The sequence below is a fragment of the Ailuropoda melanoleuca genome, chromosome 10, assembly GCF_002007445.2.
Source record: "Ailuropoda melanoleuca isolate Jingjing chromosome 10, ASM200744v2, whole genome shotgun sequence".
Taxonomy (NCBI): Eukaryota; Metazoa; Chordata; class Mammalia; order Carnivora; family Ursidae; genus Ailuropoda; species Ailuropoda melanoleuca.
The window spans coordinates 87,261,585-87,287,932 of record NC_048227.1 but is presented as its reverse complement, the minus strand read 5'-3'; the positions used below and the strand labels follow the sequence as shown (position 1 = coordinate 87,287,932).

The 26,348-nt window shown below is 34.0% G+C and overlaps 1 protein-coding gene across 1 annotated transcript in view; it reads right to left on the bottom strand.

Annotated features, from left to right (window-relative positions):
- Positions 1–6,828: 6,828 nt before the first annotated feature.
- The window catches only part of VTA1 (vesicle trafficking 1), a 67,302-nt gene continuing 47,782 nt past the window's right edge, over positions 6,829–26,348 (bottom strand). Inside the window, exons 6-8 of the mRNA XM_002912635.4 lie at positions 18,458–18,631; positions 13,202–13,282; positions 6,829–8,186 (exon numbers count right to left, since the gene is read on the bottom strand). Coding sequence (XP_002912681.1) covers positions 8,041–8,186; positions 13,202–13,282; positions 18,458–18,631 — 401 coding nt within the window. The 3' untranslated portion in view covers positions 6,829–8,040. The remainder of the gene's footprint in view (positions 8,187–13,201; positions 13,283–18,457; positions 18,632–26,348) is intronic.

Genomic DNA, 26,348 nt, shown 5'->3' with positions numbered 1-26,348 from the left:
ACACATGTAGAAATAAAATCTCCAATCATGAGGAAAACAGGGTCAGCAGATCATTCTCCTATCATCCTATATAAAAGTCACTCTAAATGAAAAAAAAAAAAAAGAACCCACTGCAACAAGAGAAAAAAAAAAGATGGATTGGTTTTATTCAAAGTCATAAGGACAAATTTTAAGAGTTTAGTATACCCGTCATATTTTCTGACTGTTCTGTCAATTACTGAGATGGGTGTTACTCTGATTATAATTGTAGACTTGTCCTTGCAATTATATTGGTTTTTGTTTCATGTATTTTGAAGTTCTCTTCCTAGGCACACAAACCCTTAGGGTTGTGATGTTCTGTTGATTAATTGACCACTTTATCATTTTGAAATGACTCTCTTTATCCCTATGAATATTCTTTGCTCAGAAATCTTCTTTGTCAGATTTTTGCTCACTGGCAATCTTCACATTGGCAGAAGAAAACTCCCTACCTAAAGGAATAATTATTTTGCCGTCCTGGTCCTTGGTTTCAACTTTATTCAAAGGGAGGTACTTACTGAATTCTTGACATATGACATAACATATTAACAATTCTTGACACAACAATTTTTATCTCACACTACAAAACAGGGGACGTTTATTAATTAAATAGGATGGATGTCAGGATTTGAGTTTTGAAAACATAATGTAATGATGCATCGAGTTCAAATAAGAAGTGATTCAAGGACCACAGACCTCAAATTGTGTCTGTAGAAGCCTAAGGATTATTTGGAGACGTGAAGAATCTTAGATCTTCAAAGGATGTTAGATATCCAGCCCTGCCCACTCCTGCTATTTGTGGGAAAACTAATGCTCAGAGGAGGGTCAGGAAGGGCATATTTTCTTAGTTGATAGAACAGACTATGGCAACAAGGGGACCAGAAACCTAGTTTCCTGACTCAGAAAAGACCACTCTTTACATTATATCACCCTATGACCATGGCTTTATAATCTTCACACTTTTTCTTCAGTTGTTTGTCTTTAGAGCAAAGGACAGAAGAAAAGAGTATATACATTGAGAAATAAAAAATTCAAATGAGTTCTGACTTCCCCAAAAGTGTTCAGGTCTCAGTGGAAGCTTCTCTATTTTAAACTTCCATTTATTTGTCCATTCACCTATAAAAATAATCTTTCGGTTAGAATTACCTTAGACACAATAATTATTTTCAACTTCAACATAATCTGGGTATTTTTTCCCCTGTTTTTAACATGTCCGGGTTTTTTTCTTCAGTAATTGCAATGGCTTGAACACATTAATCTCTCGGAGCATGGATAGACCAAGAACATAGAACATATGCCTGCAGAGAACATGTACGTTGTTACTAGGAGGTTATTAGTTTAGACTAGAAGAATTTTCTGAGCACATCTGATCCACTGTTACCCTTCACAATCTCAACAGATAAAGAACCATGCATTTAAATTAGGAATCGAGACTTTCTGGGTGATGTGGATGGACTCTATCCAACATCCTAGTATTCTGATGTTGTGTAATGAAGGGCTTTTTAGATAACAATGATTAAATTTCAGAATTTTTCGAGGCAATTTTTATCTCATGCTACAATATTAGAGAACAGAGTTTTCTGAACATAATTAACTTTTATTTGATGATTTCCATATAATTTCTTCAGTCCTCATCAAGTCCTTTATTTTACTGGTTAGAGAGACTTAGTCTGCCATCAGGCATCACACAAAGTGCTAAGGATTTACAGATTTATATAGCTCTCACCAGGGGTGCCTGGGTGGCTCAGTCAGTAAGCTTGGCCTTCTGCTCAGGGCCCGATCCCAGGGTCCTAGGATCGAGCCCCACATCGGGCTCCCTGCTCTGCTGGGAGCCTGCTTCTTCCTCTCCAACTCCCCCTGCTTGTGTTCCCTTTCTCGCTGGCTGTCTCTCCCTCTCTGTCAAATAAATAAATAAATAAATAAATTAATTAATTAATTAAAAAAACCTCTCACCATTAGGGAGCTTAGCATCTAAATGAAGGGAGATTTGTATAAGTGAAGCTTAGCTTACATGATATATAAAGTGAAGAGGTAAATAGTAATTTTTGTCAAGTTACAGTTAGAGGGGCGTCATCAGTTTTTGACGAAGTATAGAAGCGTGGTACAACAGACACACCTAAATATCCTTCTTCCTTCTTTAAGGGACTTTGACTCTCCCCCAGAGTGCAACACAAGTATCACAACTGAGGGGCTAAGAAGACAAAAACGATTCTATGGGTTATCAATGACGCAAGCAATCTGTATGGTCCAGGGCATATTTGAGGGGATCAAAGCCTTCAGAGATACATAGATAAAGATCATTTTTACAAGTGCAAATTGAGCCACAGATTTTGGAGGAAATTGAGAACTGAAATCATACTTTCCATCACTTTCAAAACGAAAATGTCAATTCTCTGGCAGGACTATTGGTGCTTTCATCCTCTTGCCTTCTGTCTTAGTCAGCTTGGGCTGCCATCACAAAATGCCACAGATGGCTTCGGCAAGGGAGATTTATTTTCTCACAGTTTTGGAGGCTAGACGCCTGAGATCAAGGTGCCGCCAGGGTTGGGTTCTGGTGAGGCCTCTCTTTTCTGGCTTGTAGATGGCTGCCTTCTTGCTGTGTCCTCACATGACCTCTTTGTGTGCTTGGGGAGAGAGAAGGAGAAAGAGAGAGAGAGAGATAGCTTTAGTGTCTCTTCTCTTCTCACAAGACCAGTCTAGGGGATCCAGGCCCCATTGCTCACTTCATCTTTCTTACCTTCCGAAAGGCCCCATCTCCAAATACAGTCACATTGGGGGTAGAGCTTTAAGGTAGGAAGTTTGGCAGGACATAGTTTAGTGCTTAACACCTCTCCACCTGTGTGATCTCACATTTACAACTCCTGTTCTTCATAGGCTTTCTGCCATAGAAACACTAAATTCTTCAAATTCCCCTAATTTTCTACATTTTTTCCCTTCATGCTACTGCACATACTTTATTTTTGTTCACTTCTCCCTGCTCGTCTGCCAGGCAAACACACAGTTCAAGCTCTTCTTCAAGGCCTTCCTGACTTTTCCCAGGAAAAATTACTGTGTCTTGTATATACCCTCCAATAATAAAGCATTAGCAAGTCAAGTTTTAATTGACTGTGGACGCTGAATGCATATTAATATTTTTAAAATATTTTTACAAGATCTCCTAATATTGCTGAACTATGAAGCTAGTTCTTCAGGAAGTTCTATCGTAAGTTAGAATCATCTCTTTCCCCCTCCAAACTTCAAGGGATTTCTGAAAGAACAGGTGCTCTTGCCTCAGATTTTCAAATAGAAGTTTGAGGAAATAACTAATTATAAAGATTATTGTTAATTTTACATTGACATTCATATCCCAATCTGATTTCCTGAAGGTAAAGTCTAATGTATTTTTAAAATACAAACTTAAGATAACATTGTATATTTGAAATAAAAATAATAATGTTATTTAAAATAAAAAGGAAAGAATGGGAAATTCAGGTCTCCCTGGCAATGTGGGACACCCTCTCAAGATGATATATTAATCCATTCCACCATTCAAAACCCACTTATTTTCTCTCCAGACTCAGTCCATTTACTACCAGGTCATCGGCTCCAGACTGTGTGCTCATGTTCTTCATTCACTGCCTCGCACCTACAGTTAATTGGGACACATTGCCTAGATAACAGAAAAATCTAGCTGACACACCTGCCACTAGTAATAGGGATCGTGACCTTGATTGTGACCCATGACCTTGATAATGAGGCATTTACTTAGAACATCTCACTACACTCACAATAATTTAACTGGTAACTTACCTATATGGATAATACACATTGTATGAACCAGGTAGCCCGAGCTTAGAAACTTTCAGTATTAGCTGTATAGCTTCAGGCACATTTATTACCTGGTAGCTCAGTTTCCTCACCTATAAAACAGGGACAAAGACAGGACCCACCTCTCAGGATCACTGGCAGGATTAAATGAATTAATACATGTAAAATACTTAGAACACTGCCTGGTACTTAGTGGACACCTAAATGTTAGCTATTATCTTTACTATTATTAAAGTTTTGCTTACTGGAAATTAGTCCTACTTAAATACAGTCCAAGTGAATGAGCTTTTGGTCTCAGAATTCCATACAGACATCAGAGAATACAATCAACCAGGTAAGCATACCTCTATATGAGGGATGTCTTAAAATTTTGTATCTCTTTTAAGAACAGAACTTTTCTACTGGTGGAGCTTTACTTACGGTCCAAAGTAGATGAACTGATCCAATTGCTCTGATACATAACATGAGTAAAGTTAAAAAATAAAATGGGGATGGGTAGGGGAAGCTGTGCAGATAACCTAAACTCCTCAACCCCTAGTCAGTTATAGTTCTTTCAGAGTTGAAGACATTTATAACAGCACTGCTATTAGGGCACAAGTTTCTTTAGAAAGAATAGCATATAACCTAATTTTAACGCATATACAGTAACCTCAAATTTCTGGAAGTACAAGTTATGTATATATATATATATAGAGAGAGAGAGAGAGAGAGAGAGATCAATTCATATGAATACCGTAGGCTGTTAACTTTCAAGACCTGTGACTGGGGTCTTTTTCTTGGTGTAATCTCGAAGCCTGTATGCTTCCTTGGCCATGCTAACCATGGGAACTGTCCTTGGCTTCTAGCTCCAGTTTCACAGTGATTTGGTGAGATGTCTGTGACAATCAGTGTAGATAGAACTTTATCTTATTTTTTCTTCCCCCTCTGTCCGCACTGGCAAAACAGTGTTATCAAGTAGTTTTACTCAGGATGGTCACAAGAACCTGGGAACATTGTACTTCAGCCTAAACGTTAGAATTCGGCAACGATATATCCCTACTGCAATTAACCACCACTTATTCTTTTCAGGCATTCAGGTTAAAGACTTGGGAATCAATCTTCACTCCTCCTATGCTCATACCTCATATTCAGTTTATCGGAAATACTGTGTCTCTATTTAAAAAACAGCCAGAAACCAACAACATCCTATTGCTTCCACCACTACCCCTGGTGTAAGCCATTGTATCTCACCTTCCTAATTGCAATACTCTTGTAACTGGTCTCCCAGCTTCCACTCTTACCCGCCTTACAGCACAGTAGCCAGTATGATCCTTTTAAAAGTTAAGTCACAATCAGGCCACTCTTCTGTTCAAATCCTGTCTTGTTCAGAGTAAAAATCAGGTCTCTTACAAAAAGCCATTATATGGTCCTAAGCCTGTGGCTCCCTTCACCAGCCTTCCTCACTTTACCTTCTGACCTCTTCTGTCTACCTCCCTCTGCCAGGAATGCTCTTCCTCCCTCTTCCTTCTTCATGCAGTCACCTCAGTGAGGCCCATCCTGGCTATCTTACTTAAATATGCATATCTACACACACCTAAGCATTTCTTATCTGACTCTAGTTTTCCCCATTGAATCTATCACTAATACAGAAACTCCTTAAGTATGATCCCCAGAGCTTTCTGGCAAGTACCTAGGTGATGCTAATGCTGGGGGTCCAGGAACCACACTTTGGGAACCATTGCTTCAGGGGAATCTTTTCTCCCAGATTCTCATCCTTTGTGATTTGGGTAGGGCTAAATTACTCAAACTTCAGGGACCACCAGACTATCTAAAGTGTCTCTTAACTCAGAATGCCAAGCCCCACCCTTACAGTTTTTTCTGATTGGGTAGGACTGGGGCAAGAGCTTGCGATTTGCATTTCTAACAATTACCCTTTGAAAAGCACTGGTTGAATATAATGATACATTTTTTACTAAGTTTCCCTGTTTCCTTTCTGTAAGAATATAAACTCTATGAGACAGGAATTTCTTATCTTCTGCTGTGTTCCCATGCAAAGGACAAAGCGGGTACATAGCAGCTGCTCAATAAATATATGCTGAATGACTAAAAATTGCTTATCCTAGTGTTATATCAAAAAATTTCTAACTGTATCTTGCCAGAATGTGTATGAATACAAAGCTAAAAATATTTAGAGTTTAATCCTCTCAGGCAAGAAAGCATTTTAAAGCAATAGGACACAGAGACAACTGGGATTTCCTGATATTTGGGAGATAAATTATTAAAAATTGACATTATTATCTTAACATTAAGATAAACATTTGTGGTCTGCCACCAGCTGCTGAGCACTTCATGTAAAGTATCTTATAACAAATTCTGAGGAAGCTAGCGGTGTTGCTTCCATTTTATAGATAAGTGCTGGTTACACCACAGCCCACTTATCAGTGAACTCCAGGGTTTCCACATTATCTATTCCCCCCAATGTGCTCTCCCAATTGGGAGCAACAAAGTAGGGTGTGAAATGGGAGGTGAGAGTTTTCTCTCTAGTGTCCAGACATGTTAAGATCTGAATTAAAACTTGCTGGATTTATTTACCTCTTGTAACACTAAAGATCATCCTAGATTCTCTTCTATAATAAAAGTCTACAGGAATGCATTAGAGCACTAGAGTTCTAGATGCAAATGTTGAACTCTATGTTATAGGAATTTAGTTGTGAAAGATATGAACACATTTTTCAGGAGGCATGGTTTGTGGGGCTTGTATTTGCAATACCTTAGAATAGTTTACTCTGTCTGAATGTTCATTCTATCAAACCCTATGCAATAGCATTAACACTTAGGCAAAGAAAAATTAAAAGACAAATGATTATGAGTTAATGACTTTTTTTTCCCCCCAAAGAGACTGTTAGAACAGGGTCAGCAAACTTTTTCTGAAAGGGCCAAATAATAAATACTTTAGATTTGCAGGCCATCTAATTCTGCAGTCAGGGAAAGCAAACACAGATTAAACATAAATGATGGGTATGGTTTTCTTTCAATAGAACTTTATTTACACAACAGGTGGTCTGCCCACTGACTATACATAGTTTGTGGACCCCTATGTTAAATGACTCCAATCTCAGTGGGATGAACGAAATGGACCAGATAAATTCCAGGTAAATTTGGCAAATTTACCTCTTTCCTTTTAAAAACTGTTTTTTTTTTTACTATAGAAATATCCATATTCCTGTACTAAACATAATGCCTTAAAAAAATGACAAACTGTAGCATGCAAATTAAAACACATCTGGCTCTGTAATAAGCTGAACGAGTTAAAAGAATCCTTGTATTTATTTTTTACACAGCACAAACGCAGGTGACACACAGTAAGTCCATAATTTCCCACAAAACTTATAAACTTATCAACTGAGAGTCTAAATTCTTATAATCTTCTGCACCGTTCCTAGCTATATGCCGTATGGAATCCATTCCACAGCAGCAGAGGAGAACCTTAACTTTAAGCACCAAGTTTCCAGGCATTGCTACAATTATCTTTTTTTCATTCCCTAGTACATGCAGTCAAACTGCCTATGAATAAATACCAATTCACTTTAAGCTTCAATGGAGAAGAGAAACCAACATTATTCTTAAGTTTAAAAGTGATTCCACCTCTTTTCCTTGTGTTTTCTTCCACAAATATTTTAACTTTTAATGTAGTTAAACAGGAACATAAATTTAATTCTGAACATAATCCCTTTCAAATTCACCTAACAGTTTACGATGTTCATATTTGTTTTATAAACCCAGAGGAAAACAAAAACATGATCTCTAGTATATTCTGGCAATTTTTATTAAAGGTTAAATTTAGAATTTTATAGCAAAGTAATATAGTCTGTGTGTCCAAATTATGATTTAAAAAATCCTTAACTTATGTATATTAAGATATAGTGCAAACCCCAATACATTTTATAGAAGCATGTTTTCGTTTTCTGAAGTAGGATTCAATGGGCATTTTTAGGATTTTGCTCACATCAGCCCTATGTACCCGGAGATTATTGGATCCATTAAACGGACAATGAAAACTGGTTGAGGCTGCTGCTGAATGCTTCAACAGGAATCTGACACACAGACACAGATTTCATTGTTATAGTCAATGCAACTGAAGTCTTCCTTAAAACTGTGCTCCTGATAGGCTGAAGAGAGAGTAATGGACTGTTAGTTCTTTAAGCCAAAAATGCACGGATCTGCTGTACAAAGGCTTCATTCTCTGCCTGTAGTTAGTAACTTCAGGGCCTTCTGTAGATTCTGCACAGCAGTGCTGACATCTTCATATTGCAAAGCACTCCCAGCGTATTTGCAGTATTTCTGGGCTCTAGCAAAGTCCTCTGGTGTTAAACGGATATCCCCTGGAAGAAAAATAAAGTAAGATATTTGTAGGAATCTAAAAAGTGTTCTGTTACGTTAGGTAAATGCTTACATTTCAGATTATAGAAAATATTTAAGGTTATATAAAAACATGAAGGTTTTTTTTTCAACCCTAGGTGTAAATATTTAACTAAGTATTTCCATGCTTTTCACCTTTTTTCTTACAAACATAAACCATACATATGCCAATACTAATAACTTATATAAAAAGATTTTTCTTCCAGAAGTAATAAACTAGAAGCCTTTATATTTTGATAAATTAATTGCAAAAAAATTATGTTCTGTGTAAAAAAAGGACAGCAGCTTTGGTGTTTATACTAGAAATGCTGAGCCTCTCTTTTCATGGAACAATACACACAGACTAAACCATTCAACCCTCATTTGAGCTAGAATATAAATAAAATTCTTAATGAAAAAATAAATAACATCATTTAAAAAAATTATGTAAGTCATTTAACTTTTTTAGCCTGAAAATATTTTTTGTGCCATCCATACAAAAATCTCTACAGTTTAATTAAATTATCATTAATTTATTAATACATTAATACAAAATTAAACATATGAACAACCTTTGCAAATTATATCCAAAATTTATTCTCATCAAGTTTTCCAGTTACACATATGATTAATATGGGTAGAACCCAACTAAATAATCTGGGTAAAACCAAAAAGACAATTAAAAACTTCACTTAATCTAAGATTTGAATATATATTTCTAAAGATGAAATTAAAAACTGACTTTGTGTCGACTTTTGAAATACCATTTTCTTTAGAATTTTTTTATAAAATATTAAGAACTGATCAGAAGGCTGGGGCACAGAATGTAACAAATAATATATTTCAAATTCTGTTTACAAATGAACGGATAATATATCTCAATTCTCTTTATAAGCATGTACTTATAAACACACTATCTTTGTTTAGTTGCTTTTAATTTTGCTATATATATGTATGCATACACACACACACACACACACACACGGCATATAATTAAAACTTTGATATTACTTAGGTAAGGACTTCAAAGTAGGTAGTGACTCTAGGTACCCAGATACTAAGTTCTGATCCAAATCATTATTTTCTAAAATTTTCAAGAGTTCTGAAACAATGTATCCTAAAGTTTCTAGGCCAATGCCAGGCACCCATAAGTATTGAGTAACTTTGATTAATGAATATAAAAATGCTGTCCGTACATTGTTTCCTACATTTTAAAATAAAGTTCTTAAAGAATTAAACATTAATGAAATTTCAGATTTTAAAATAACACACAGACCTACATATAGTAATTAGTCCAGTGTGTTACGTACAAAGTCTTCAAAAATTTGTTGAATATTATTAAAGATCACAATGGTTGGTCTTTACTGTTGTGAATAAGAGATTATACATTCCAATTTTGACAGACCTTGTTTCAATTTTCTTGAATTTCAGTCTTGCTTAAAAAGCAAAAAATACAAATCAATAAACTAGTAAAATGCAATTACAGATATATAAAAAAGTTTTCCCACAAATCTTTTAGTATTTTAGTGCCTTGCCATTTGTTACAAACACCATTAAACCTAAAAAACAATTATCTTGCAGTTGTTCTGCTGACAATTTAGTCAGAACACTTTAGGTTGTATTTTTCTTCTTGAAAATACCTACTAGATTCTTCAACGGTTTTTCCAAGAAAGTAAGAGGTTCTAGCCATCTAAAGCTATATATCCTATCTCGGTGAGGGAGACACCTTTGAAAATTGAGTTTACCCCACTACTCATTTCATGCTTTAGTAGCCTGTCCTCTTATCTCAGGGCAATCTTTAAATACGCAGGGCAACCATCCAGAATTTATTGGACCTGCTGGAAAAAAGCCCCAATGCTCAGAACTTATTTTTATAGCATTAGCCTTAGCAATGTTTTGCTGATATATCACTTATTTATTAATGAGATGTATGTAGTGGCAAGAACTCCATTACTATTTTAGTTTTTATAAATGAAACTTATCCACCGAAGATAGAACTATTTTAAAACACATTATATTGCACTTTTCAAGAAATAAAAATTTCAATATTCAGAAAATGTGAATGAAAATATTTTAACAGAAAATATCATTACAGATATGTAATATATATACAGCTTATAAACATGTAAGAAATTATGTAACTATCATATAAAACATAACTAGATAATAACCAACTCACAGACTCAGATACAAAATGTAACTTATAGAATTAAATAGAGATGCTAGACTTATTAACTGAAAATATAAAGAACTTAAAAAGCCATGTCAAATAGTTACTTTTGCTATTTTGTAACACTTCAGGCTTCCCTTCATTTAACAAATATCATTTAAGAGTCATTAATAATAAAACGTGATTAAAATTTTAAATTAAATAAAAAGAAAATCTGCCCAATTGTGATTCTTTTTTTTTTATAATTTTTATTTTGTTATATTAGTCACCATACAGTATATCCAATTGTAATTCTTTTAACTTAGCATTTGAAAACTAGATAAAGCGGAAAATACACAAAAGAAGAGAACAGGAAGAGAACAACTGCTCAAATTCAGTGTCTGATGTTATATACAAAATAGTAAATATTGCTTAGTGTACCCAAATAAAAGCTGTTTGAAGGATTAAAGAGTACTCTGAACTCTATGCTTAATATGTTGCCGATGGCTTCAGACAAGACCGTCCTTATCCCAGGGCTGCTTTTCTCCTTCCCAGGGCAGTGTAAGAAGGCAGAAGACAGCCAGAGTGAATAGTCAAGTTCCCTACTACAGTGGCAAGAGCCTGGGTCAGCACTGGATCAAAGATAACATTTTTGGTATTAAAGAGAAATCCCTGCACTCAGTTGATTAAGTATCCATTTCTAAGGCTGATTTATCTAATGTCATGATAGACCACAGAATGCTTAACTGTAAAAATTTCCAAAATGGGCCTTTAGAGACTCTTTCCTACTTACCTAGGTGATTTTAGAAATTCATGTCAGGGACCTTGAATAATCTGATCCTAGTGTACTCTATTATCCTCTAATTTGAATGGAAAGCACGGGCAGAATCATAAGGGGAACCATCTGATACGCAGTAAATCTTGAGGGTAAAAATAAAGCTCAGTACTGAAGCCTTATAACCAAGCATTGCCAAGATATGTTCCTTAGAGATGGCAATACTAGAATGATTAGAGGTAGAATTTGATTAGGTCAGGCACTGTACTAAATACTTTTCAGATATTCCAATTAATTCTCAAAAATATTCATGAGGTAAGTGGTTATTCAGACTCTAATACTATATAGAAATATGTAAGTTAAAAAAGGAAATGTTATGGTTATAAAACTAATTTTGGTCTGAGTATTATCTAGAATTTTTCTATGTACTTAAATACATACATACATGCAGGAAGATAGTTTTAATATTTTTTTCTTAAATAGGGTCATATTACATATAATGTTCTGCAACCAGTTGTTTGTTTGTTTTTTTACTTTTAATATGCTTAGGAGATCTTTTCATGTCAGAGTTGCTATATATATATATATATATATATATATATATATTTAATACCTGCTCAGTATCCCATGAGACGACTGAACCATAATATCCCATTAATAAGCACTTAAAAGATTATTTTCTACTATTTCGATGATGTTGAAATAAAATATCCTTATAAATTTTGTGCCCATGTCTGAGTATTTCTTTAAGACAGATTCCTAAAAGTGGAATATAGCAGGTTCAAAAAAATTACATTTGCAATTCTGAGAGTGACATAATGCTGATGAATAAACTTTACTCATGTACATTTCCCACTAACAGCATGCAAGAGTCATTTCTTAGGTCTTCAATGACACTATAGATTATTGATCTTTTAAAATATTTTTTTATCTATTGACATAAGCCAAACTCATTCTAATTCTCAATTTCCCTGATTATTAATATGGTTGGGAAAGCTTTCATGTGTTCACTGCATCTGTGCATCACCTATCATATTTTCTGCCTGTTTTTTTCTACCAAATTGAGTTTCAGTTATTCATTTGTAGGAGCTCTTTATATATGTTCTGGACATTACTTCTTTATTTTTAAATTTCAATTTCCTCCTCTAACAATGTAATGGGGAAGAAGGAGTCTTCTGTGGTATGAATTCATCACTTTTCATTAGTCAAACCTATTAAGACACAGCTAAATCAGATACAAGTATTGAGAGATAGTATCTTATATTTTTTTCTCATAACCAGTTGTTATGCGAAAACCCCAAGATCATGACCCCAGCTGAAGAAGGACACTTAACTGACTAAGCCACCCAGAGGTGCCTCCCGAATAACCAATTGTTCTAACATCACTTTCGAATATATATTCTTGCCACACTGATCCAAACGCCACCTCCATCATAATTTAATTCCTATAATGTGTGGTCTAATTTCCAGAGTACCTATTCTGTTTCATTGATCTATCTACTTCAGATATTTTCACATCAGATTTTAGGCGGAGCTTTTAAAATTGGGTGGGACTCCAAAGGGGAGTCTGGAAACTAAGTTTAACAGAGGAATATAGTATTCATTTGGCAGGTTATCTGGTCTATCTACTAACATAAATATTTTCCACTATGTTCTTGGGTAATTTGCCAGTTTATTACAGGTTCCTTTTTGTTTTTGTTTTCAACTGTGGTCAGTTCCTCTTTTTGGATAATCTAATAATTTAGTATAGATAAGGAAGATCATAATCACAAGACATGGGAATTTTGAACTAAAGTAATCTAGTATCACCTTTCGTGATAGCTCTGGCTATAAGTTTGTGCCACTATATCCAGTAGTATACAAAAAAAGGAACTGTAAAAAAAGGGGGAGGATACCTTCAAATTTAGATATTTTTGATAATATGAAACAATCTTGGTTCACTGGAGAACCTAGCAAACACAGACATTCAAAGAAATGAGTAAACATTCCAATATATAACACTCTTAAGGTACAATCAGAAAACACCACCCAAAACAGAGATACAATATATCTCAAAAAACAGTAGGCTGACTTACCCTGGGAAACTGTACTGAAAAGTGTAGGATCAATAGCTGGAATAGTCTGTGGAGTGGGCTGGATAGTATTACTTGCTACACCTGCATCAGAAAACCACAAATGGATATAAAAGTTATACCTCTTAATTATATACTAGGAAAATATTTGAAGAATCATGAAGGAATTTCATTTCTTAATTATTTTTTTGAAATCTTAATGAATTGCAATTTGACATACTTATATGATGTTGAGGGCTGGTATAGAAAATATGCAGGAAAATATATTGAGTGTTTACATTCACACATGTCTAGTGCAGATGGTAGTATGTCTGCATACTATACTATTTCATGCACTTTTCACTTAATATGTTTTAGCAATAATTCTAGGTTGATATATCTATATATATAGGTATATATAGATATATCTACCTTGTTATTTGACATGGCTACATAGTGTTCCATTCCATGTATGAACCACACTTTATAAAGCAGTCCTTTACTGGGCATTTAGGTTGTTTCCAATCTTCTGCTACTACAGATAATACTACAGTGAGTAATCTTACACATTGTGTATATATACACATACATATATGAATTCATTTATAGGAAACATTTAAAGAAGTGTAACTGCAAAATCAGGTGACATACAAGTTTTAAATTGACCAATTTAATGACTAACTTTTCCTTGATTTTGCTAAGTGCTAACCAAATATATTAAAGTATCACCAACATAATTGTCCCCACAAAACTTGCTTTTAAAGACACAATTACATTAAAAAAAAAAAGGGGGGGAATGCAAGACTTGACAGGGATCTTCAGGGATGACCTAGTCAAGCCTAGTACTCTGAGGCAGCTCTACCTATAGCACAGGTAGGTGATTATATATTTTTCATATAATGTTAAAAAAAAAAGGTAAGACTACAGTCTGCTCACAGATCAATCTAGATATCAAGCCATTTCTTGCTAAGTAATTTGTGTTTTTGCCTAAATTAAAATTTTCCGAACAAATCCCTTTCTCTATGGAAAAGGAGTATTTTTACTGATCAGTATCTTGCATTAACTTTCAAATGCTTATTAGTACATCTTCATATGATTAAGTAGGCAATATTAATTAACCAGAACAAAACAGAATTTACAGGGAGAAAATTTAGTTATGTAGTAAAATTTTATTTGAGCAATATTAAAAAATAGGTAGTCTGTATTTTATTAAGAGCTTCTGGTCACAGTCATTCAACTAAGGCTTGAACTGACAGCACAGGCAATTCAACATGCCTCAAGCAGCAGTAAGAAGACGCTGTTTCCATTTGTCTTGATGTATGAGCCAAGGCGTGTCCCTTCGGCAGCCATCATGACATGTTCCCACGCGGGCCTGGAGTACAGGCCCAATACAACCTCATAAATACTCGTTAAATTAGTAAAAGCGGCTTTTAGCTTATGTTATTTATTTTTTGAGATGCTCAAATCTGTTTTTCTTTCTTTCTGGATTTGGAAAGGTCTCACTTGTCAATTTACAAATGGACTGCAGCCCTGAAGACTGCAATATGTTGGGATTATGTTGGGACTTATGTGACCATAAAAACATTCATGGTTTCGGGAAAGCAGAACTGTGTTAGAAATTTCTTCCTTTCTATTATTTAACAAAAAAGAAGTGTCGGGGCGCCTGGGTGGCACAGCGGTTGAGCGTCTGCCTTCGGCTCAGGGCGTGATCCCGGCGTTATGGGATCGAGCCCCACATCAGGCTCCTCTGCTATGAGCCTGCTTCTTCCTCTCGCACTCCCCCTGCTTGTGTTCCCTCTCTCGCTGGCTGTCTCTATCTCTGTCGAATAAATAAATTAAAAAAAAAAAAAAAGAAGTGTCAACAAATAACTTCTGGTTAACTTCTAAGTAGATGGTTACATAGCCTATACACATTCAAGAACTAAACATTACAAGATTTCTAAGTAAGTACTGAATTTAAATTGTCCTACACGGTCTGGGGATTCTGAGAAGGGAGAAATGGGTGCTGGTTAGAAAACCAGAGAAGATTATCCAGAATTATAATTAAACAGACCCCTTAAGGGACTAGCATTTGGAGAGGCAGAGAAAAAGGGAGAAAGACATGCTATCTACAAGGAACACCATAAGCAAAGTCACAAAAATACATAAAAGAACAACAATAAAAGAGCTAAGTTTCTGATCTGCACATGAGGAGCTGCATTTATAATCAAAAGGCTAGCATTAATTCTAACATAATTCTAATACTTAATCTATTTAGATTTATTACTGATATCTTCTTCCTCAACATTTATAGGCTGTATAAAGCAGATGTTTCAAGAGAAAGGACAGACCATCCGCTCTATTACCTCCATCTGACCATCCACACTGGTTAAAGCACAGCCACAAACGCTCTGCCTGCTTAAACAATCGCTCTCGCTGCCCTCCTCACACCCCCTGTGCTTTTTTGTGGAAGAACTAAAAACCGTATATTAGTACATACTATTCTTTTCAGCTATCTTGAGGATTTCCCTTTGATAAAAGTGTATCCTGGATCTTTATATGAGGGAAAGTAAATCAATCTTAAAGTGAGTAAGAGGGGAAACATCTGCTATATTTATAAACTAAAAATGTTATTTCATTTGCTATTAGCCAACTATGAACTGATTTTTTTTTTTTTTACTGTTTTAAATATAATAGAAAAAAAATCTGCCAGCTAAGAGGAGATTCCAATATCTCAAACCAATTTTAAGGGGCAAAATATTGTGAGAAAAGTATATTTTGATTTAACAGGGTTTTAGTTCCTTAGAGGAAGAGACATAGAAAGGAGGTGCCAAAAACATGAGATCAGAAAGATGTGGATTCAAACTCTAGTTCTGTCACTAAGAGATATGTTCATATGTTTATTTTCATGGGATAATTGCTTAATTTCTTTATAGTGTGTAAATTAGGGACAGCAGTCTCGAATATAGTTAATATAGTTGCTCTAAGAATTAATTTATGAAATAGCTATGATAATTTTGTAAATGCTAAGTCTGTAAGAGTGTATATAAAGTAACAAGATAGGACCTCATCCTAAAAATGTCTCAAGGTTTTTGGTTTTATGTGCTCACTCTGAGGAACAAAAAAGGAAAAAAAAATAAGGCTCATGTCAGAGTTAATTGGAGCAAGATGAACTGTTCATGCCAGAAAACTTTCTAATAGAAGACCACCTCCTTAATATCTATGTTTATGTGTGCCAAAGATATTCTAAGCAAGAGATACTATCTGTTAGTTTGAATATATGAAACTACTAAGATTTTATCACTCATGTTATATAAAAGTAGCAATTTCATATGGTTCAACCAAATACAGCCCTCTCAGAAGCTTTCTCTCTTCTATATACACACTGTATGACTACACATGAAATGTATGTATATATGCATCTGTACCAGAATTCTGCCCTAAGATATGCTGTCTAACATGGTACCCCTTAGGCAACTTTTTTTTTAAGGTCCATATCCTACCCCCAAAGCTGACACTTCCCTTGATTCACAAAATGATTTTAAGTGTTCATGAGCTTACTCTTAAATACCCTGTCTTTGGCACAGAGATAGGAAGGAAGAGGGAAAAAAAAAAAGGAAAAGGAAGCTAATTTGCTGAACACTGATTTTGTGATTAGACATAGTAATAGTGAATTTTCAAACTTTTTCTCCTTTAATAATTAAAATCACTATGAGAAGTATGACTAATTTCATTTTAGAAAGAGGCAAAACCTAGGCTGAGAAGCTGAATAACGTCTGAGTTTGTGGTTTAGCAAGGGACAGGAACTAATAACCAATACTATTTGACTTCAAATGCATTTTATTCTCACTTTGCCTTCTATAAAAATGGTGTGTCAGAGGCTCCTGGTTAGTGTTTAAATTCACTAGAATAGAGTAGTATTTATCTAAGGCAAATACTCTAAGTAGCTGGTATTGCTTATATTATTCTACACTGGAAATACGGAATTTTCTATAATAAAATAAAATATTTATAACAGTGTTCTGTGCAATTTTACTTACAAAACAAACTCAAATTGGTTTGTCTATTAAACTCATCATAAGAGACCATAATGCAAAGTCAGAGTAAAATATACAGAATGATGACACAAAAGAGATCAGTGTTAATATAATCATATTCATCAATATTCTTCAAGACAAAAATAATAGCAGTATTTGTACATAATATAAAGTTAAAAATTTTTAAATAGGAGGAAAGAAACTAATAATAATTGGTGCTATAATTGTCAAACAGAAAACTTTTAAATGTTATTCAACTCATGCAAAATAACCTAAAATGGTCTGGATAAACTGAGGATGAAAATTTGAAAGTCAGTGAAGTAATGGTGTGGTACTTAACAGAAACTGTAGAAATTAGGGCTCAAAGGATGACTTCTATCTTATGAATTAAATATTTTGAAATGTTTATATAAATTACTACCATGGACTACATTTATGCCAAGATAAAAGAAGTATTTTAAGAACGATTTTTGGAAAAACTTCAAGATGTAAATTATGGCTTTAAATCCCCTTCTATTTGAAGGTAAGGGTGACACTTTGTCAACAAGTAAATGGAAGAGTATCTGTCTGCAATTTTAAAAATTATCTTTCACTTACTGACATTGACTCATTCCTAGAGACTAGTGTTATTAGATCTTTTTCACGAAAACACAGACATACAGTACTGATTTATTCAAAGATAGTAGCTATCACTTCCCTCTTCTTCCCTTCTGTCAACTGTTTATAATATTAAAAGAAATAATCCACACATCCTCTTTTCAGTTGTCTGTGATTCCAGTGCTATTGAGATTTTGTGCCTCAATGCCAGCTCCCTTCATCAATAATATCTATGTTGAGGGAAGAGGTCATGTCATAAGAAAATAAGGCAAGAAAAATCAAATCTTGCTAACACAGTGGAATGCTCACAAACACATACTATAACAGACACACGCACCTCAGTGCTAATCTTGAACAGTGAAGGGCAAAGAAAGGGAGGGGAAGAAAGAAAATAGCACTAAACGCGAAAAGCACAGAAGTTGTTCTTAGTAACAAAATATAAAGTTAATAGTAACATATGTAAATGTTTGGTCATTTCTCAAAAAACTAAAGGACAGCTAACATTACAACTTCAACAGAAAGGATTTAACAGTTTTTGTGGGTTCAAAGAGAATTTAAAGATCTTATCAGGCTTTATGACCATCATGATCAGGCATAAACACAATAAAAAGTGCAGTCCTCATTTTTGAAAGGAGAGCTCAAAACTTGTGCAACTTTAATTTCCTACCTGTGCTGTGAGGCACTTCTGCTGGCGTATTAGCGGGAGCGTGTGCGCCGGGAGGAATCTGTATTCCAGTGAAGCTGCTTGACGGCATGCTGCCTGGGTCGTAAGTCGAAGACGATGGCTGAGGTGGCTGAGTTGGCAGGGATGTGGCTCCAGCATCTTCATTTTCTTCAACATCTATTATATAATATATATGTAAAGTTAAACTAGGTACTTTGAGATAAAAATGCCAAACATTCTTATTTTGCTATACAGACATGACAAATGGACCTTCCAATGTAATTCTATTTAATGCAACTGATAAGTAGGCTCTAGCTCTTAAAATAATAGTTTTGTTTTCTTTTCTTAAATCACTTAATTGTACCTGACAATATGATTGTCACTTCAAGTTAATACTTTACAATTCTATAAAACCTTTGCATATAGTATATTCTTAAAAATAAATTTTCTTTAAACCCGCTCTTTAAACTTTGATAAACGGTATTTTAAGCAAGACATGTCACATTTATGCTACCACAGACTTTATTTTTCTGACAGCTGCCTTTTCCTCAGTGTTCATTGTTCACACTAGCTATTAAATGATTACCTGTGTGTTTGTTGTTCAAAGGATTAGGTTAATCAACAAAAACAATGGAATGAAATTTCACAGAGCTAGCTGCAAAGAAAGGAGTAATAAAAGACTTTGTGTTGAATTGCTTCTTGGCCTTTGGGCTAAGACCAAGTGTGGAGACTTTGTGTTGATAAATTCTGAAATACAGACTTAAAATATACTATATTATTAGCTGAATTTGAAAGCTACTCTGGGAAAATTAAATATTGATAGTCTACTTAAAACGACAATTAGCCACTTTTGGGAATCTTCATAATTTCAAATGTAAGCAAGAGCAAGAGATTTCTGAAATCGATTTATTTCCTATCAAATTTTTAAATAACTTTTTTTGTTTGATCATAACCATATTACATAGTCAATGCGGATAATTTTAAATGACCAAAAAAAACCCACCCTACCTACTCTTGAGATACACATTTTACTGAGTAACCTTGTAGATGTATTTATACTTTATATACACTAAAATAATTTTCTCTTATATTAGAGAACTGTAACATTGATACACCCTGGGAAGGAGCCCCTCCCTCCACTTTTTAAAGGCACTAGAAAGTGACTAAAAGCTGGTAGAAACTAGAGTGAAGATGGCCCTTTGGAGAGGAAATCTCACCAGATAAGGTTTGCTTTCATGTGGCTTTTCACGTGCAGGCACTAAACAGTATGTGCAAAAGAGAGCTGCAAAGAAGTGAGCCTTGAAATGTATAAACCCCAACTACTCTATGACCCTGAACTATGCATGCACACTCCGGGAAGATTCTAGAGGGTCCTGGTGAGAGCAATAGCCTTAAAGCTGAAAGAAAGACAGGCAGTGTCTGAGTTCAGGCATGTTAACTGCCTGCTAGAATAAGAATCAAGAACTTGCAGAGATGAGAAAATGCAGAAGAGCTACAAGACGTTATCAATAATAAAAATTAATAGAAATATGGGGGGTGGGAGGAAGAAAATGTGACCAGAGTTAGGAGAAAAAAAGAGTCTACAGAAGAAGACCCCCGAATGACCCAGATATCAAAATTAGTTAAAAAACAAAACATTAAATATGTTCAAGGCCACAGAGAAAAATGTAGTCACAATGAATGAAAGAGAAAAAACTCACCAGAGAAAAGAAACTGTAAGAAGAGACAAAACAGAAGGGACTAACAGAAAACAAATGATATAAATGATACTTAAATCTAGCTATAGCAATAATTACATTAAATTAAGTGGATCAAACGCTATTTTGAAGGCTGATGATGACAGACTACACAAACAAATGAACAAAACCCAAACCAAAAAACACCTATATGTTTTAAGACTCATATAGATATGTTTATAGTAAAAGGACAAACATAAATAAACTATGTAAATATCAAGCAGACAAAAGCTGAAGTAGCTAAATTCAGTAACAGACACAACAGAATTCATTTCAAGGAATATTAGAGATACAAGGAGATGTTTCATAATGATAAAAAGGTCATTAAAAATTAATTATTAAGGTGAATGTGCATAACATACATAAATAACAAAGTTTCAAACGAAATAAAAATTGACAGAACTAGTAAAATCCCCACAGCTGGAGATTTTAATATGCTTCTATGACTCACATTCATAGGACACCACAACTAATAAATGCAGAATACATTCTTTACAAATGCACATGTAATATTCACCAAGATAGATCATTCTCTGGACCATGAAACAAATCTTAGTAAACTCTGAAATACTGAAATCTTGCAAAGTAAGTTTTACGACCAAAAGAGAACTGAATTAGAAATCAGTAACAATAAGATAGCTAGAAAAGTCCCAAATATTTTTAAATTAAACAATATATTTGTAAATAATCCCTCAATGAAGAAATCACAAAGGAAATAAATATCTGAACTGAATGACATCAAAATTTGTGAATGCCATTATATCAGTGCCTAGAGGGCAGGAAACTGGTGGCTTTAAATGCTTATATTAATAAAGACTTAAAATAAAAAGCCTATTTCCCCTCAAGAAGCTTAAAAGAAATTAAAAAATTAAAAAAGTACAAAGAAAGAAAAAATAATAAAGAGCAAACATAAAGGAAATAGAAAATAAAGAAGAAAAATCTTGTTAAAACAATAAAAAACCTGAAAAATAACTGGAGAGATTAGAAAAAGGAGAAATGGATATTATAAATATTAGTAATTAAAGAGGTGCTATTAATACACATCTACAGATATGAAAGGGATAATGAGGATAACAAGGAAATACTGAGCTGATAAATTGAACAACCTAAGAGAAATGTCATTATCTTTTCAATGTCTGTAGGATTATCATCATGAAACACAGACATAAACTACCAAAATTTACCCCAAAAGAAATGATCTGAACAGTTCTACTATCTATTGGAGAAACTGAATTCATAGCAAAAAAAAACTTCCTACAAAGAAAATGCCTGACCTAGACAAATCAAGTGGCAAGTTCTATCAAACATTTAAGTGATAATATCAACTTCATGCAAACATGTTCAGAAAACAGAGGCATAAGGATCACTGTCAACTTATGAGGGCAATGTTCTGATACTAAGGATTTTTGTGTTCAAGTTTATGGGGTTTTGCTATCCCATAAACTTGAACACAAAAATCCTTAGTATCAGAATCAAATCTAGCCATATAAGGATATTATCATGACAAATGGGGTTTTTTAAGGAGTGCAGAGTTGACTAAACATATGAAAATCAATGTCACTCATACTGACAGAATAAAGGAGAAAAAACATATGATAGCTTCAATAAATGCATAAAAAGCATTTGATAAAATTTAAAATCCATTTATGACAAAAGATTTCAGCTCCCTAGGAAATTAAAAAAACAAAAACAAAAAACAATTCCTTAGTATGAGACAGCGAAAAACAAAACAAAACAAAAGACATATCAGTAATTACATTAAATTAAGTGGACCAAATGCTATTTTGAAGTCTGAGGTTCACAGACTAAAACAAACAAATGAACAAAACCCAAACCAAAGAACACCTATATGCTTTAAGACTCAGATATGTTTACAGTAAAAGGATGAACACAGACAAACTATGTGAGTATCAAGCAGACAAAAGCTGAAGTAGCTAAATCCAGTAACAGACACAACAGAATTCATTTCAAGGAATATTGTTGGTGCAACAGACAAGAAAAAGAAGATATAAAGATTGGAAAGAAAGAAGCAAAACTGTCTCTTTGCAGATAACATGATTATGATTATCTACACAGAAATGCCCAAGAATCTATAAAAAGCAACCACCAGAATAGGTAAATTTAGCAAGGCTGTGCAATACAACATCATTATACAAAAATCAATTGTATTTCATATACTAGAAGTAAACAAAGGAATGAAAAAAACCAAATACTTGGAAATAAATTTAACGAAAGAGGCACAAAATCTCTACTCTGAAAAATACAAATATTGCTGACAGAAATCGATGAAGGCTTAATAAATGGAAAGATACACCACATTCATGTAATGAAAGGCTCAATTTTGTTAAGGTATCAATTCTCCCTAAAATGATCTATAAATTCAATGCAATATCAATTCTAATTACAGCTAGCTGTTTTTTATTTTAATAGAAACTGAAAAACCTACTTCTGAATTTATGTTGAAACTCAAAGGACTTAGAATAGCTAAGAGCATCTGGAGAGAGAAGAGAAGAGTTGGAGAACTCACACAATCTGACTCCAAGGTTTACTGTAAAAAGGTGGAAGGCAGTGTGCTCTTGGTACAGACCAGAAAAAAATACCAATGTAATTGAACAGAATCCAGAAATAGAATCACACTTACATGGTTAACTGAATTTTTGACAGAGGAACCAAAGAAATTCAACAAGGAAAGGAAAATGCGTAACAAATGATGCTGGAACAATAGGCTATCCTTATGGGGGAAGAATCCTGAATCCAGCCTACCTCACACTATATGCATGAAAAAATTAAAGGTCTTTCACAAACCTAAAAGTAACCGCTCAAACGATAAACCTTCAGGATTAAAAATTTGAAAGAATTTTTAAGGTAGAGAAAATTCACAGGACATAAGAAGTAGCCATAAAAATTTTAAAATTATAAATTATACTTCACCAGGATTAAAGATTTTTGGTAATTAAAAGACAGTTAAGAAAACAAGTAGGGAAGCAACAGACTAGGAGAAAATATTTGTAAAACCTGTATCTGATGAAGGACTTCTAGTCATAATAAGTAATTCAATAATAAAATGACAGACAACCCATGAAAAATGGGCAAGTATATTAATGCCCACAGTAGTATTCACAACAATCAAAAGGTAGAAACCACCAAAATGTTCATCAATGGATGAATAAATACAGTGTGTATAGGCATACAACGGAATATTATTCAGCCCTTGGAATGAAATTCTAAAATATCTTGTAACATGGATGAATCTTGAAGACATTACAATAAATGAAATAAGCCAGTTACAAAAGGACAGATACTGTATGTACCACATATACGAGGTACCTAGTGTAGTCAAATTCACAAAGACAGAATACAGAACAGTGGTGACCAGGGGCTAGGAATGGACAGGGTAAAGGGGACTTAAAGTTTAATGGGTACAGAGTTTCAACCTCAGAAGATGAAAAATGTTGTGTAGATAGATGGTGGTGATAGGATGAATAATATGAATGTGCTTAATGCCACTGAGCTTTACATTTAAATGATTAAAATGGTAAATTTTGTCATGTATAATTTACCACAACAAAAAGAATGGGTAAAAGATTTAAACAGATACTTCACAAATAAAGATATATGAAAAGCCAGTAAACACATATAACAGAGTTCAATATCATTTAGCCATTGGGGAAAAATGCTAATTGAATCACAAGGAAGAACCACTACATATGCATCAGAATGGCTAAATTTAAAAATACTGACAATACCAAGTGCTAACAAGGATACAGAGTGACAGAAACTCTAATACATGGCTGATGAAGGTATAAATGGTACACTGACTTTAGAAAACGGTTTGGGAGTTTCTTATATGCAACCCAACAATCTATTTTAGCTATTGACCCAGAGCAATGAAACACATGCCACTTGTTCACATATAATGTGAAGTATGTCTAAAAATGTATTTAAATATCACATGTATTTATTTATTTATTAATTAAAGATTTTATTTATTTATTTGACAGAGATAGAGACAGCCAGCGAGAGAGGGAACACAAGCAGGGGGAGTGGGAGAGGAAGAAGCAGGCTCATAGCGGAGGAGCCTGATGTGGGGCTCGATCCCACAACGCCGGGATCACGCCCTAAGCCGAAGGCAGACGCTTACCCGCTGTGCCACCCAGGCGCCCCTAAATGTCACATGTATTTAAATGTCAAAAAGCTTAATTCATCATAACCTCAAACTAGAAACAGCATAATGTTCATTAGCAGATGAACTGATAAATTATGGCATCCACACTATAAAATGCTACTCGGAAGTAAAAAAGAGTGGACTGTTGATACACAAGACACAGATGAATCTCACAGACATGGTGCTAAAAGAAGCTGGGTACAAAACAACATCGTGTGACGCCATTTACACAATGTTCTAAATCAGGCAAAACTAAATTTTGATTAAACAAACAACTAAATCAGTTGTTTCTCAAGGTGAGAATGGACTGGGAAAAAGTATGAGGTAATTTTGGGGGCTAATGGAAGTGTTCTTTATTTAGAGGGTGTGTGTGTCAAAAGTCACTGAGTCAGTGAATTACACTACTAAGCAAACAGTAAACTTTAATTTGTATCAGTAGATGCTAAAGATAATAGGGTAATGTTTCATTAAAAATAGAGTATTTACATGGTCTCAAAGGGACTTATTCCACAGTAACTTATCAATAACACAAACAGCATAAAATAACAAAGGGAAAATCATTTTAAAGTGTAATAACTGAAAGAATACCACATTATCTGAGTGATCAGTTAATACCACCAATATTTCACCAATATCATACACTTCCAGTGCAAGGTAGAGGACACAATCTCATTCTGGCTTATTTCTGCTAAACATGCATCACTGTAATCTAATTATGAGGCAACATCAGGCAAACCTAAATTGAGGGACAGTCTATAACTAGCCTGTACTCTTCAAAAACACTAGGCAAAGAAACACCTAGAAAGGCTGAAGAACCATGAAGGAACTAAGGAGACACGAAAGTTAGATGCAGTGGTTAATCCTGGACTGTACTGTGGACAAGGGACAAAAAGTCACAAGGGAGATATTGAATCAACTGGTCACATCTGAATGAAGTACTTAGAAGCAAAAGAGCATATCTCTAATTAATTTTCAAATACTTCAAAAATGTCTATATGTAAAACTGTATCCTTTTGTAGACACATAAGCCATTTCTGAGGAGATACTGTTAAAAGTTATGACATTAACACTAGATTGGGGCACTCTAAAATTACATTTTAGATGAATAATGTGTTGACTTATTTTATATCTCTTACTTTCTCCAACTACAGGTCTTAATTAGCAGCAAATATTTATTGAGATGAAAAAATGCTGAAGTTAACTGTATGTTAGGGTTTCCCAAAAGAGGGAAATTTTAAATTATAAAAATATAAGAAATTATCTTCAGTTTTTATTGAATATAAATTAATAGACCACTTAAAAATAATACCATTTTGCAGATACTGAATTGAAACAGATATGCAAACCTAGAGTTTGAATGCTGACAGAATTCCCTTCAGTTGAGCCTTATTTTTTTTCCTGGAACACTTTTTTTTGTACTAATCATATGGTTTCCTTATGTACTTTTTGACAATATGACTTAATTTCACATAGTAGTATTTTCAGAAGTAAGTATCTTTCTCTTTTTTTTCTTACTCTAAGGTGTAATATCTATTATTTTTTAATGGTTTTACTAGAAATTCAATTCCAGAATAACAGAGAATTAGACTTTTGTTAAACATAATACCTTTTACCCCTAGAGTTAATTTAAGAACACAAGAGAATATAATTGTATACTGAGAAAAAAAAAATCAAGGTTTTAAAGAAGACTTTTCTCTTACAGGTTCACATTTAGACCCATAAACCACTTCTGAGCAGACATTGTTAGATGTTATGACATTAACACTTGATTAAGTCACCAGGTTACATTTTAAGTTATTTCAAAAAAGCATACAGTGAAATATTCTCCTTTATATTTTAAAGGATTATTGGTATTATATAACTCCCAATTTTCCACTATCTAGAGGCTCTATAAAAACTTACTAAAAATAATGAATAGAAATTACAAACTCCACTTAAGCTAATTTCTGGAAAACATAACAAAAACTATATATATATATATATATATATATAT